The sequence below is a fragment of the Rhododendron vialii genome, chromosome 3a (genome assembly GCF_030253575.1).
Source record: "Rhododendron vialii isolate Sample 1 chromosome 3a, ASM3025357v1".
NCBI lineage: Eukaryota > Viridiplantae > Streptophyta > Magnoliopsida > Ericales > Ericaceae > Rhododendron > Rhododendron vialii.
This window is the reverse complement of record NC_080559.1, coordinates 1,720,667-1,733,942: the sequence shown is the minus strand read 5'-3', so window position 1 is coordinate 1,733,942 and position 13,276 is coordinate 1,720,667. Positions and strand designations below refer to the sequence as shown.

The 13,276-nt window shown below is 37.5% G+C and overlaps 2 protein-coding genes across 2 annotated transcripts in view; both read left to right on the top strand.

The window, feature by feature from the left end:
- Positions 1–2,320, top strand: part of LOC131320819 (uncharacterized WD repeat-containing protein C2A9.03-like) — a 154,593-nt gene extending 152,273 nt beyond the window's left edge. Inside the window, exons 6-10 of the mRNA XM_058351694.1 lie at positions 55–165; positions 610–698; positions 792–897; positions 1,343–1,429; positions 1,535–2,320. Of these exons, the coding sequence (XP_058207677.1) occupies positions 55–165; positions 610–698; positions 792–897; positions 1,343–1,429; positions 1,535–1,984 (843 nt within the window). The 3' untranslated portion in view covers positions 1,985–2,320. The remainder of the gene's footprint in view (positions 1–54; positions 166–609; positions 699–791; positions 898–1,342; positions 1,430–1,534) is intronic.
- Positions 2,321–8,150: 5,830 nt separating this feature from the next.
- LOC131320820 (uncharacterized WD repeat-containing protein C2A9.03-like) overlaps positions 8,151–13,276 on the top strand; it is a 139,299-nt gene continuing 134,173 nt past the window's right edge. The window contains exons 1-5 of the mRNA XM_058351695.1: positions 8,151–8,362; positions 8,481–8,572; positions 10,181–10,241; positions 10,971–11,144; positions 11,290–11,411. The gene's annotated coding sequence lies outside the window, so the exon portion shown is untranslated. The remainder of the gene's footprint in view (positions 8,363–8,480; positions 8,573–10,180; positions 10,242–10,970; positions 11,145–11,289; positions 11,412–13,276) is intronic.

The window sequence follows — 13,276 nt, the reverse complement described above, 5'->3', positions numbered from 1 at the left end:
ATTTCTGTATTTTTGGTCTTCTACGAATTAATTCGATGTCTTTGCTCCGTATAGAAACATCCAGGAAGTCTACTGGAAGGATTTACCCGGACTGAAGTTAGCACACTTGCAGTAAAAGATAGGTTACTTGTTGCTGGGGGGTTTCAGGGAGAACTCATTTGCAAGGTAACTTAGTTGAGTTTACTTGGGCGACATTTACTGCAAGTGTGAGGGTTCAGAAATTAATTATCCTTGGTTTGTTGCTTGCATTCCCACTTTTGATGTCCAAGACAGAAGTTTGGTTTCCGTGTATGTATGAGAATTTTTTATTTTCAACTTCACTTCTAGATTTTCTGCTTTACTGTTTTGTTTTTCGTACTTTGAACTCGCTTGCTCGCAGCCCTGATAAGTATTTGCTGTAAAAACCTATGAACTGTATGAAGTATCGTGAAAGTAACTACCATGTTTATTAGACGATGGAACTTTTTCAGAATGGTGTAGGGAAATGTATATCGAGATGGAAGAATGCTTTGGTGTTATACCTTTTTTAGTAGTTGTCTTCTGTTGCTTTGAGTTTTGTGTTAATCTGAATACGGGCATTGACGACGAATCACTTCTTTTTTGCCACAGAATTTAGATAGACCTGGAGTTTGCTTCTGCACGAGGACAACAGACGTTAACGCACTTACTAATGTAGTAGAGATCTACAACTCTCAGAGGTATTCTCGTTTGCCCTCGTGTTGGTGTTGGGATCTATTCACTTACTGAGCTTGAATCTTATGGAATTATGGTACTCCCCCCTTGCCCAACAGTGGTGCAGTTCATTTCGCAGTTGCCAACAATGATTGTGGAGTTAGAGACTTTGATATGGAAAAATTTCAGCTATCTAAACATTTCAGCTTTCCTTGGCCAGTGAATGTAAGCCCCCTCTCCCTCTCTCCTGCTCTTCTCTTGGTAGAGTTTAGACAGGTTAAAAAGTTCCCATCTTTTTGGTGGCAGTATTTTCCATCACTTGATCGTAGTGATTTATGTTTGAATTAGGACCATCTGAACTGCTATTTGCAAATATTGTCATGTGATTATCCCTAAGATAAGTCTTCCTATGGGGCTAAGTTGAAGATGTAAGAGGAGAATTTGGTGTCTAAATACGTGATTTTATGTTTAAGGTTTTGCAGCTAAAGGTGTATCTAAAATAACACTCGAACCATCACTTTTTATTTCTCTTCTGGTGTGGGAGTGGGAATCCTGGCATTACTAGGCAGCTGCTTGTATCTTGCTTCATTTCTGTTGATAATGGTAATAAGTCCGCATTGAAGTGGTAGTTTGGAATTTGCAATGTTTTATTTATTTATTTTTATTGCAGCACACTTCCTTGAGTCCTGATGGTAAACTTCGTATAATTGTTGGAAATAACCCAGAGGGTATGTTGGTCGACTCCGGAACTGGGAAGGTAATTTGTCTGTTATTGCTTTCACCCTCTCCCTCTTCTGAAGTATTTTTAGTAAGCAGTGTAGCCTGAAAAGTTGGTATAATTTGAATTTTTATACTTTTGCAGATGGTCGCGTCTTTGGTTGGTCACTTGGATTTCTCATCTGCATCAGCATGGCACCCTGATGGCCTCACCTTTGCTACCGGGAATCAGGACAAAACCTGCCGAATTTGGGATGCCCGAAACCTATCCAAGTCAGTGACGGCTTTGAAGGGGAATCTCGGAGCCATCCGATCGATTCGCTACTCATCCGACGGTCATTTCATGGCAATGGCAGAGCCTGACGATTTCGTCCATGTTTTCGATGCCAAAAGTGGGTATGAGAAGGAACAAGAGATCGATTTCTTTGGCGAGATATCTGGCATGTCTTTCAGTCCTGACACGGAATCGCTCTTTATTGGAGTGCATACCGCTATTGAAATTCGTCTTGCTATTGGAGTGTGCAACCGTAGATTTGATGGCCTTCTTGAGTTTAGCCGACGAAGGAATAACTCATGCCCTGATTCTATCATCTGAGGGGGTGATTGGACCTCTCTGCAAATAAGTGTACAAATAAATATGCAAAAGGGGGCTCTCTCATTCTATCATCTCAGTTTGGCATAAAAATGTAATTAATGTGTTGTGGGATTTAGGTTGTAGTGTTCTTTTAGTAGGAGTGTTCTGTTTGGAGTGATTATGAGTCGTCGGAGGTAGGGTTGTACCGAAGCTGAGAAGCGTTGGTAATGCAAACAGAGAAACTTGAACTGGGTTTGCTCAAATATGTGTCATTTCAGGTTTCAATTTTGAGATATTGTAATGGTTGTATTTTTTTAGAATAACTATATGCTTATATTTGTAATGGTAAATCTTTTGTAATGGTTTTTTTATGAAATTTTTTGTAGATCAACTTTTGTATGAAAAATGACAAAGTCTCATTCAAGAAGTTAGCTTCGGCCTCTAAAACTTATGAGTCAGTCTTGATTATGTTGTAGGATTCATGTACATCGGTACGTTCCAGCTACATTTCGTGCATGAAAGTATGTGTTGACTTTCTTCAATTACGAAGATTAATGACTTTTAGACACCCAAACATGATGCAAGATTTTCACTGAGTCAATCTTGGAATGCCAAAATATTTCACCAAAAAAAAAAGATTAAGTATGATCCGGAGCACGCAGGGTCGAGTGATGAAGATACAATTGGGGTCATTTAAAGTGTGTATGAATGTGAATGCGTGCGGATTTGAGTAATATTTGGCAGTCAACGCCATGGACTGTTTTTGATTAAGACGATTTGGACCGTTGGGTGATATTCCTGGAGCGCCTTTCCAAGTGGGCTGTTACCATATCAGAGGAGCAACGTTCTGACCCGAAACGTAATTGAAATTGTTCATTTTGTGGAGCTTGATACGTAAAATAGTTTTGTGAAAATTCAAATTGATTGGAAACTCATTTGTATAGAGTTGGGTTAAAGATGTCCAAGCATATTTATGTTTACAGGGGTTGTTCTATAAGTTGAGCGCTACAAAGCAAATTACTGTTTGGATCATATATAGTTGGTGCTCGAAACAGTGTCTGTTTCATAGACGCAACAAGCTATTCCGAGACCAGTCGATACGAGTTATTTTCCCAATTTATTTTTTTAACTTTTTCGTCGACATTGTTAGGATTAAGCCTTTGTTGCGATCAGAGGAATAAAAAGTGCATAAAATAGGAATCAAAATTGAAAATATTCAGTGAGACAATAAAACTACCTTTTTCTTCTAATTTTTTTTCGTCTATAGGGCTTTTTTTCCCCTTCCTAATCGTAATTTTATGGTTCTTAGATTTGTTTTGTTGAAACGAATGTTTAATCGAAGGAAAGGATTGGACTGTGTTTGATCAAGACCCATTGGACAGAATTATTCTTGATATATATTTTTGGAGCTCCTTTCCAAGTGGGCGTATTTGTTGCGATGGATGTCAGGGGAAGACACTAGAATCAGGGCCCGGTTGTGCCCGTGACCAGAGCAACGTTTTGAGGCACAAAACGTAATTGAAATCATTAATTATTACGTGTGGAGCTTCAAATTAGAACAATCTCATAAAAAGTTAAGTCAATCAGAAGCACATGTGTACATAATAATTAGCAATTAATGTCGAAAAAATCAAACTCGGAAATATGATTCGTTCATTAGGCTACCAAACGTCCAATCGAATTGATATTTTAAGAATTGTTCAATGTGTCAAGCTAGTAAACGGTGGTTTACATCACGTTTTGAGGCTTGAGGCAGTGCTCGTTTCATGGGCACAAAAAACTATCGCAAGGCCACTTAATTAATACGTGATATTTTCCCTTTAATCGAACCTATTGCTGGAGGAGGGTCCATCAATGCTAGATACACATACAATACAACATGCATGCACATTTACACTTATTAATTTCTTTTGGGCCCACACTATACGCTGGAAGTATGTGTGTGCGTCGTGGGTGCCTATGGCGTTTCCTATCCTATAAATGTGTGGAGAAAGACAGTGGGAGAAAAGTAGGAGTAAAAGGGAATATTAGGAGGAGCTCATCCCACGTCCGCAAATTTGAATGAGTGGATCTGTTTTTGAAACTATCGAGTTTATCAAACCTCAATAATTCACTGATTGAAGAATATTAGTTTTGACCTCTTCAAAAAAAGAATATTAGTTTTGAGAAAACGACAGGGAAAAATAATTTTGAAGAATGCACTTCAAAAGAAAATCCATTTGATTATAAGAAAAATGAAAATCCATTTGATTATCTGGTTATCATTGTTTCGACCGACTTGATTTTTTGCTCGGTTATTCTACTCATCGACCCCGACAAGTTGAACCGTGCGGATTTATTAATTTTGATAATCCATGTTCCCAATGAGCATCATGCAGTAGAGTCTCACCACTGGATAGACCGTAGTTTTTATGTTATCTTTTGGGATGTTTTTTCTTCTTTATTTTTTCTTTTGCAAAAACCCTATTTTGTATACATAATATTTTTTATGTCTATTTTAAACTTTATTCATCTTTAATCAGCTTTAATGGTTAATCTCGACCACATAATTTGTTTTTATAAAAAAAAAATTAGTAAGGGACATGGGCTAAATTTGTAAGAAGGTAAGGAAATGTTTTTTTCCTTCCTTTTCTAAGGTTTCAACTGAGCCATTTCCCTCACGGGTTTCTTTCAAAAATGAGTTTGGCTCGAGATAGCCCCTAAGGATTGCACTATGCGGTGTGTGTGGTGTGTAAATTGTACCAGTATTGGGTAGTAGTCGAGTAGACGCATTGGACTGTTCTTGATCAAGACAAATTGGACCGTTCTTGATATTTTTGGAGCTCCTTTCAAAGTGGGCGGTCCTTCACGTTAGTGGAGGGACCGTTTCTAGGAGGTGTAGTCGTTGCGATAGTTAGGGAAGAAACTACAATCAAGCTCCTCTGTGCCCATGACATAAGCAAGAGCCACAAAATGTAATTGATATCGTTTACTCTGCGGTGCTCGAGAAGCAGAATAATCTCGTAAGAAATCAAGTCGATTGGAAGCACATTTGTACACTATCATACAGGCTCCGTTTGTTTTGAGGTAAAACGTTTGATTGTGAAATGTTCATGTAAAAATATTTATGGCAAAAACTTTGTTACACCTCTCATGTTTGTGTTCAGCGGAGACCTCAAGCCAAGTTTTCACAAAAAAAATAAAAAAAAAGGGTATCGCAAAGAAACGTTTTACACGATTGGGGAAGCATGCTGGGCACATAGGCCTTGTTGTGCCTTAAAAAAAAAAGGGTATCTCATCCCATCATGTTCATGAAATTGCCGTGCCTTCAACTGGGGCGATAATTAAAATCAAGAATAGATAGATAGAACTTTAAGCACTTTATACTACCTTCGCCAATTGCTATATTTCACAATCTAGAATATTCTCTATGATTTGAAAATTTTTGTTTAATAAAATTAATTAAGATCTATCAAACAACATAATATATTAGAGAATATTCTAGGATTTGAGTCGATAGAATTAAGACTCAATAGCATTTTGGTTTAAATAAATATACTTATGCTTTTTGTGGATACGTGTCTATGCATTTGCTAAAAAATAAAAAATAAAAATTAAGTGACTAGGACGTCTTTGACGTATTTCGTGCGTGGAACCGTTGGTTTGAAGCAAAACCAGCATTTTCACCCATTGATCCGTCAATTTATTTGCCGAATGAGCGAAGCCAAACCATCCCATCTTCAAATCTTCATCAAATCGGCCCGAGGAAGGCCAGACAAGTAAACGGAGGAAGGAGGTGGAGGGCGCAAGTGGAGCACAACAAGGCTAGGAGGTGAAGAAAAGGGAGGCTGGAGGAAGGGGGGAGGTGGAGGTGAGGAGTGGCAGCCACCCGCACCCGCACCCGCACCCGCACCCCCACCCCCACCCCCTCTCCTAAATAAAACCCTAGAAGGAGAAAGGTTTAGAGAAAGAGGCTCTCAAGTTGAAATTGTTTATTTCGTGGAGCTCCAAATGTAGAACAATTTCGTAAAAAATCAAGTTCAAAAGCACATTTGTACAGAATTATTAACAATGTCAACAAAAACAAGCTCGAGTGGTTCGTTCAATTAGTTATCAACGTTCAATTGAATTGAGTTTTTTTATATAAGATTGTTCTAGGCGTTAAGCTCTAAAAATGAACTGTGGTTGTTTGTATCGTGTTTTGAAGCCGGTTTCACAGGCACATGCAACAAGCTATTGCGATAGCAGTCAATATATGCAACAACCTATTGCTAGAGGATGGTGAAACTAATTTCGATGCTCGTAAACTGGAGGAGAAACTGATCACAATTGTGAAAGTGCAAAAAAAAAAAAAAAGGGGGGGACACATACAATATGCGGAAAGTCTACGGCCACCGCATGCCATGTGGGGTTCACTACGGGTCCTGTACTAATGATCCAAGCCGTTCAATAATTTAAAAAAAAAAACGAATGGGGAATCTGAAACATCAGCTCAATCCGATATGTGTAAGTACTCAGATCAAGCTTCCCATCTTTTTGTACACCAAAAAACCAATCTTTCTATTTTTTCCGATTTTTCAAAGATGACAAGTTTGATTCGAGAACTTACACATATTGGATTGAGCTAGTGTTCTGCGATGCCCACTTAATTTATTTATTTTTAATTATTGAACAGTTTGGATCATTTATGCAGGACCTGAAATGAACCCCATACGACATACGGTGGTCGGCCACCGCATTTTCGGGCGGTGGCTGTAGCGTTGCTCTACAATATGCATGCACATTTGGACTGATAATTTCTTGTGGGCCCGCACTACGCTGGAACTTGGAAGTATGTATGTGTGTCGTCGGCCACTGCTTTGCGAAAGACTATACTTTTGTGAAAGAATTTTCTTTAAAAGTTGCAACTTGCAAGGGGACGGACCACTAGCTCCATTTCTTGGTCTACCAATGGAATTAATTGGTGATATTTTTGGAGCTGATCAAAATTTCCAAGTTGGCGGGGACCACCTCCATCAGGTGTAGACGTTTCGATATTGAGGGAAAAGACATTATAGCCTTGTTGGTTTTGGTTTTTAGATTTTGGATTTTAGATTTTAGATTTTAGATTCTAAGTGGAGAGAGATATATAGAGAGAGAAATGAGAGTAATAATTGAAAAAATTTATTGGAGACCATACGCTATGAGAGAATCCAAAAATCAAAACGAACAAGATCAATTGATAATGCAATAATGCAAATACTATTACATGGACCTCTCCTGAGTTTTTTTTCCAAAAACCACATATATTCCCTCAAGTTTTTAAAATGACAATATGAGTTTCCTACGTATTAATTTAACGATGTTGGACTCCTGCAGTTGGTAAAACTTGAGAATACTCTCCCGCACATAAATCTTTTTGACAAATCTATCATTGTAAATTTGTAATCCAATCCAATCCAATCCTACACAGATACTACTACTTAGATTAACAAATTTCACCATTGAGATTTGTACTTAAGAGAGTCATGAAAGTAAACGTCAGAGGTAAAGTTGGAGCTCAAATAAGGGGTATCGAAAATGCTTATGTATCTCCATTCATCAATTTTTAATCCAAAGGTCCGCCGTATTTGTGTGCGGTGCCCGGTTGATCAACTTCAAATTTGCTTGATCAATTTTCTCCACTTGTTTTTCATCAGTAGGGTATGATACCGATCGATCCCAATCTATTGTGTGAAAATTCACTTGATCAACTTATAAAAACCGCTTGATCAATATTTTTTATTGTGTAGATTGTCCTACAATGCCACCTTACACTCCACTCTCAATTGGTATTATAAAAATGATTCATTGTAGAGACCTGTAAATTTTTTTTTCTATTTTCTTTAATCGTTTAATATGTAAAAGATAGTATTTATATGAAATACGATGTTTATTAATGAGGTTATGCGGATATGCCAACCATTGTGTACTGGACAGCCAGAGAATAGTTGAACTTTGAGTTTCGGGGTTGAAATGACGTGTGGAAGTGGGGTGGAAGTGTTGGTAGTATTCGGGGTTTGATTCGATGAATGTTGGCAAAAATTTCAAATCTGTCCGTGATGTACAGGTACAGCTTTTTTTGGTACAGGTACATCACGACCAGAAACTGTGCAATGTTAAAATTTCTGGGTCGATGTACCGGTACTGTAATTCCCTGATACCGGTACATTAAGCAAAATTTTTGATATTTTCAGCACGCGATTCAGACACTATAAATAGACCCCTTATGTTATTTTCTCACTCCAAGACCACGAACTCAGCCCTAAAATCGCCCCTCTACCTTCTCTATTCAATCTCTCACCCAAATTCTTGGATTTGCACATCAAACACCTCAAATCTCCAAGATCCAAGAGTTTTCTTCCTCAAAATCACAAGATTCTTGCATTTGGTGAACCAATGGTGAGTTTTGTGTTTTTGTTCTCACTCCTTGAAGCTCTATCACGTTTTTCTCTCTCTCCTCTCGATTATTGGTTGATCTTTGTTTGTTATTTATGTTTTTGGGCTTTGTTTGCTCTAGATCTTGTATCCAAGTATGGGTGAAGCTTGTCTTTGAAGGATTCAAGCTTATTGCTCTTGGTAGACTTAGGGTTTTGCTCAAAACCCATTGTGGTAGGGATTTCTTACTCTCGTTATACGTTTATACGGTGTTTATGTACCTAGATCGTGCATTGTTTCGTTGTTTGAGGTTGTTTCTTCCATTTTCGAGAATCTACAGAACAGGGTCTTTGTTTTTGGGGTTTTACGCCTTCTTAAGCTCAGGATTGAATTTTGGTTCCTTTGTATGAAATAGAGTAGACTTAAAGCCCGTTCTAATGCCGCTGAAATCACCCAAAACCGTTGAGAATTGAATTAATGGTGGATTTTAGAATTCAGATCACGAATCTGTCTCGTTTTCAAGGTTTGCTCCCAACTTCGAACGGCCATAACTTCCTCGTCCGATGTCCGTTTCATGCAAATTTTATATCGATTCGAAGGTCTTGAAGTCAGCTTTCATTTGCCACCAGAATCACCTTAAGACTCTAAACACACAGAAAGTTATGATCATTTGAGTAGAGGTGTATCAATCTGTCAATGTCTGTTGGTTATTCCTAAGATTGTTTCGTTCCGTATTATGACTCCCTATATAATTAGAATGTGTTTACGTTACTCTCGAATGTAATTGTTTGTGTTCTAATGGCTCGTTCTATAAGATTCTCGTTTAGAACCTAACGGGTGGTATGTTGATGAGTCATTGTGGGTTCGGTGCGTGACGAAGGACATCATAATGGACTTTCAGGAATAATGCGAACATAAGGTATCTATCAATGTACGATAGGACGTGTTTATGAATTTGTAATGCATTGCATGATGATAAATGAAAGAAGGTGAACTTGGTGAATATTGTCTTCTTGTATTCGGATTGATTATGCGTGTGTACGTTTAAGTTGATAATCTTGAATTGAGGGTCCTGCAACGCAAGGTGTGGTAATGCGGAGACTCTAGAGGGCCCGCAACGCAAGGTGTGGTAATGCGGAAACCCAAGTGGATAGAATTCAATGTGACGCAAGGGGTGGTAACACAATTGAATGTCTCACACGATGAAGGGAATTTTGTTTGATTTCAGAAGTCTATGTTGATGTTTGATTGTTTGTTGTTTGGGATTGTGGTTGTCGAAAAAGTGAATGAAAGGTTGGTTTTATCAAGGTTTTACTAAAGAAAGGAATTTGGATTTTGAAAAGAGGATTTTTTTTATCAAAAATCCTCCGGTATTCTTGAGCGAATCAACGGATCCGGTATTTGGGCACAAATCAACGGACTCCGGTATTCAAGCTCGAATCAACGGAATTTGACCTGTAATGGTCTTGAGTTTTCTCAGAATTTGTTTTGGAAATCAGAAGGAAAGTTTTATGAAATGAGACTCTTTGGTGAATGGTATGAGTTGAGGAAGTAGTTGTGGTGTTCGTTCGAAAAGTTATCAGATGGTTGAACTATTGTTGAAATTTGTTGGATTGATACAATTTTAAAAGTTGCTTCTAGTTGATGTGTGAACGGTTAGGGACATCTGTACGACATCCAGGATTCTCTAGTCTTAGTCTGTTTGTTCGTAGTGGTAGCTCTTGTGTCTCACGTTCATTTGTTAAAATTCATTCACTCTACTTGCATGTTTCATCGTATTTTTATATACCTTAAGTATAGATTTTCCTACTGGGCTAGTGTAGCTCAACCTATCATTTTCAGGTACAAAGCAAGGAAATTGGCATGGCATGCATCTCGTGCTTGTTGATCATATGTTTTGAAGGTATAAAAGCGGCAACATTCTGCATTTGACTTGAAAGAAATTGTTGAAAAAGTGATTATTGTAAATTGTAATTCCACTTTGGTATTTTGGTAACTTGGGGCCTCGAGCCAGGATTGTAACTTTTAAATTTAGCTTTGAGAACGGGGAAAGATATGTCATTTGGGTATTATCGATACTTTAGTTATCATTTTATTTATCCAAAATTATTATTATTTATGTTGAAAATCGAGGTCGTGACATTCATTCCATTCTAATTATACACACTCGCAAATGTAAGATAAGGAGGAGAAAAAATTACAATCGGATAAAGTTGGATACAAAGGAACTATGTGGATTGTTAATTGAATTGCCAATCAAAAGGGAGCTTAATTGTTTGGAGCCCATAATTTTAATTTTTAGAAGGGTGTTCATATAATTTTTTACTTTTTCTAGAAAAATTCAAAAAAGATAAACACTGTCAACAAAAGCACCGAAAAGACTAACAACCAAATAAATCACTAATTAAAAAAAGAAGAAGAATAAGTTATGTTAGTTCAAACTCCAGCGTAGCATTTATCGGAGAAGATTGTAGTTTAGGATGATATATATTCTAGATCCCAAGTGAGGGTGAAAATAAAATTAGGGATAAGGAAAACTTTGTGGTTAATATAGAACAACTCTTTCTTTGGTGGAGCTCGTTTTCATTTTTGAAACCTGAGTGAGGATTTATGTAATTATAAAAATCCTCAGGGAAGCTCGTTGGAATTTACCCAAAGTAGAATTTCAATTAAAAGACTTCATGGTTCCATCTGTTGAGTCAATTATCCATTTGCACTCACTCAATCTCTACCACTCAATCATGAGTTTGCTATTTCTTGTGGTCTGGCCGGATCTTCATCTTCTCCACTCCTACAATTTATTCAGGTATGCCATAAACTTTACTGATCTTTTGGTGTTGATTATAGTGTTAGATATATAGATATATATAATAGCTCATCGAAATTTATTAATGAGTAGTGTGTTTTTATGAGCAGTGGTATTATATTGATTACTATGGGCTTAATTTCAGATCCCGCCAATATGCCCAAAGATTGGTTGATCGATATAGATCAATCAACCATGGAGTTAATTCTTGAAAGCATTAAAGTAGGACTTCAAAGTTGAAAAAAAGAGTATGCCTAATTTATTCAAGTATGCTGCCAGCCCTTATAACTACTTTACCCTCTTTTTGGTGTTGATTATAGTGTTAGATATGACTCGGTTTGGCATATGATTGTCCCAATGTTTAGGTGCCAACTTCGTTGTGATGTTTAATTTACAGAGGGTTGTGATGCCGTTTTCTCCATGTTTCCTTTAGTCTTTGTAATCCTTATTTAAAGATTAATAAAATTTCTTTGCCGTTCAAAAAAGTAGAAAAGAAAAAGATTATAGTGTTAGATATCACTGACACAATTCTATATAGTAGGGATGATGGTGTTTTATGCGTAGTGGGATAATATTATTACTAGGGGCCGGGGCACACGCGATACGTGTGCAAGTCGGATTTTGAAAATGAATGTTTTGTTTTTTTTGTAAGTTGGGAATTCATGCCTTCGTAAAAATATAGGTGTTTCAACTTTCAATGCTTTTTTTTTTTGGTTTGTGAACAAAAATTGAATTCGGGAATCTGTAATTCTCTACAAAAATAAAACTAAAAACAGAAGCCAAAACAAAATTTGACCTGACCTCACCGCTAGGGCTGCAAACGATCCGAGCCGCTCGCGAGCGGCTCGGAGCTCGGCTCGATAACGGCTCGGCTCGGTTAGAGACAAAAACGAACGAGCTCGAGCTCGAGTCCTGGGCTCGTTTCATAAACGAGCCGAGCTCGAGCTAGTCGAAACTCGGCTCGAATTGGCTCGCGAGCTCGACTATATTATATATATTTATATATATAAATATATATATATATATATTACATATTTATATTTATTTATATATATATATTTATATATATTTGTTTCATAAACGAGCCGAACGAGCCGAGCTCGAGCTCTGTAAATACTTATCGAGCCGAGCTCGAGCTCTGTAAATACTTATCGAGCCGAGCTCGAGCTCAAGTTCTGCAGCTCGTCACGAGCTCGAGCCGAGCTCGAGCCAACTAAATTTTTGGCGAGCCGAGCTCGAACACTCTAAAACTCGGCTCGGCTCGGCTCGGCTCGTTTGCAGCCCTACTCACCGCTGCCTTTCCCCTGTACCATTTTATGTGTAGCATAATTGTTCAAACAATTAGGAAAAAAGAAGGTTGAATTAGGTAATGAAAAGGGAAGAAAGTACTAACAGGTGAGATAAAAGTGACAGGTGAGTCCATTGGTGAGGTAATTGTAAACTGATATAGTGTAAATATGGAAACCAACAAAAATTAAAAAAGGAAAGGCCGTTATGGTACCTGAGTAGAAGACGAATTCACATAAGTTGCAGGTATGAAAACCACGTGAAAGGAAATTTTCTGGTAGAAATTGGGGAGAAGAACAGAGAAAGGTGTGGAGTTGGTGGAGTAAGAGGACATGTAATGGGGTGGTAATTGTTTTCGGCATTTTTTTTGGATTTAAAAAAAGAGAGAAGGAGACACCAAAATGGTACTATTCGATTACATATTAGAATAGATAAAATAGAAGCAGTAAAAAATAAAAAAACAGACCCTGGTTAGATTTTTTTTCTTTTGTTTTGCCAATTTTAATCTGTTAATTAAATCCTTCTGTGGCAAACCTACTCATCCTAGTTATTCAAAGTTTTGACAAACCTACTCATCATCACTGAATTACGATTGTTTCTGTTAAAATCAAGTTACTGGGTATTTTTTGTTTCCCTACCAACATAAAAGCAATGAAATGTACAAATGAAAAAAGGAAAAAAATGAGAAAGGGGACTACCTAGCAGTAGCCAACCGTGTGAAAGCAATGTGTTCTTTTGTCTTCTTGTAAGCAAAAGAGGAAGAATCCATTGTTTAGCACTGTGTTTTTTCTTCTTTTGATTGTGGAACCGAGACAGAGGACGATGACAGAGTTAATAGTGACGGT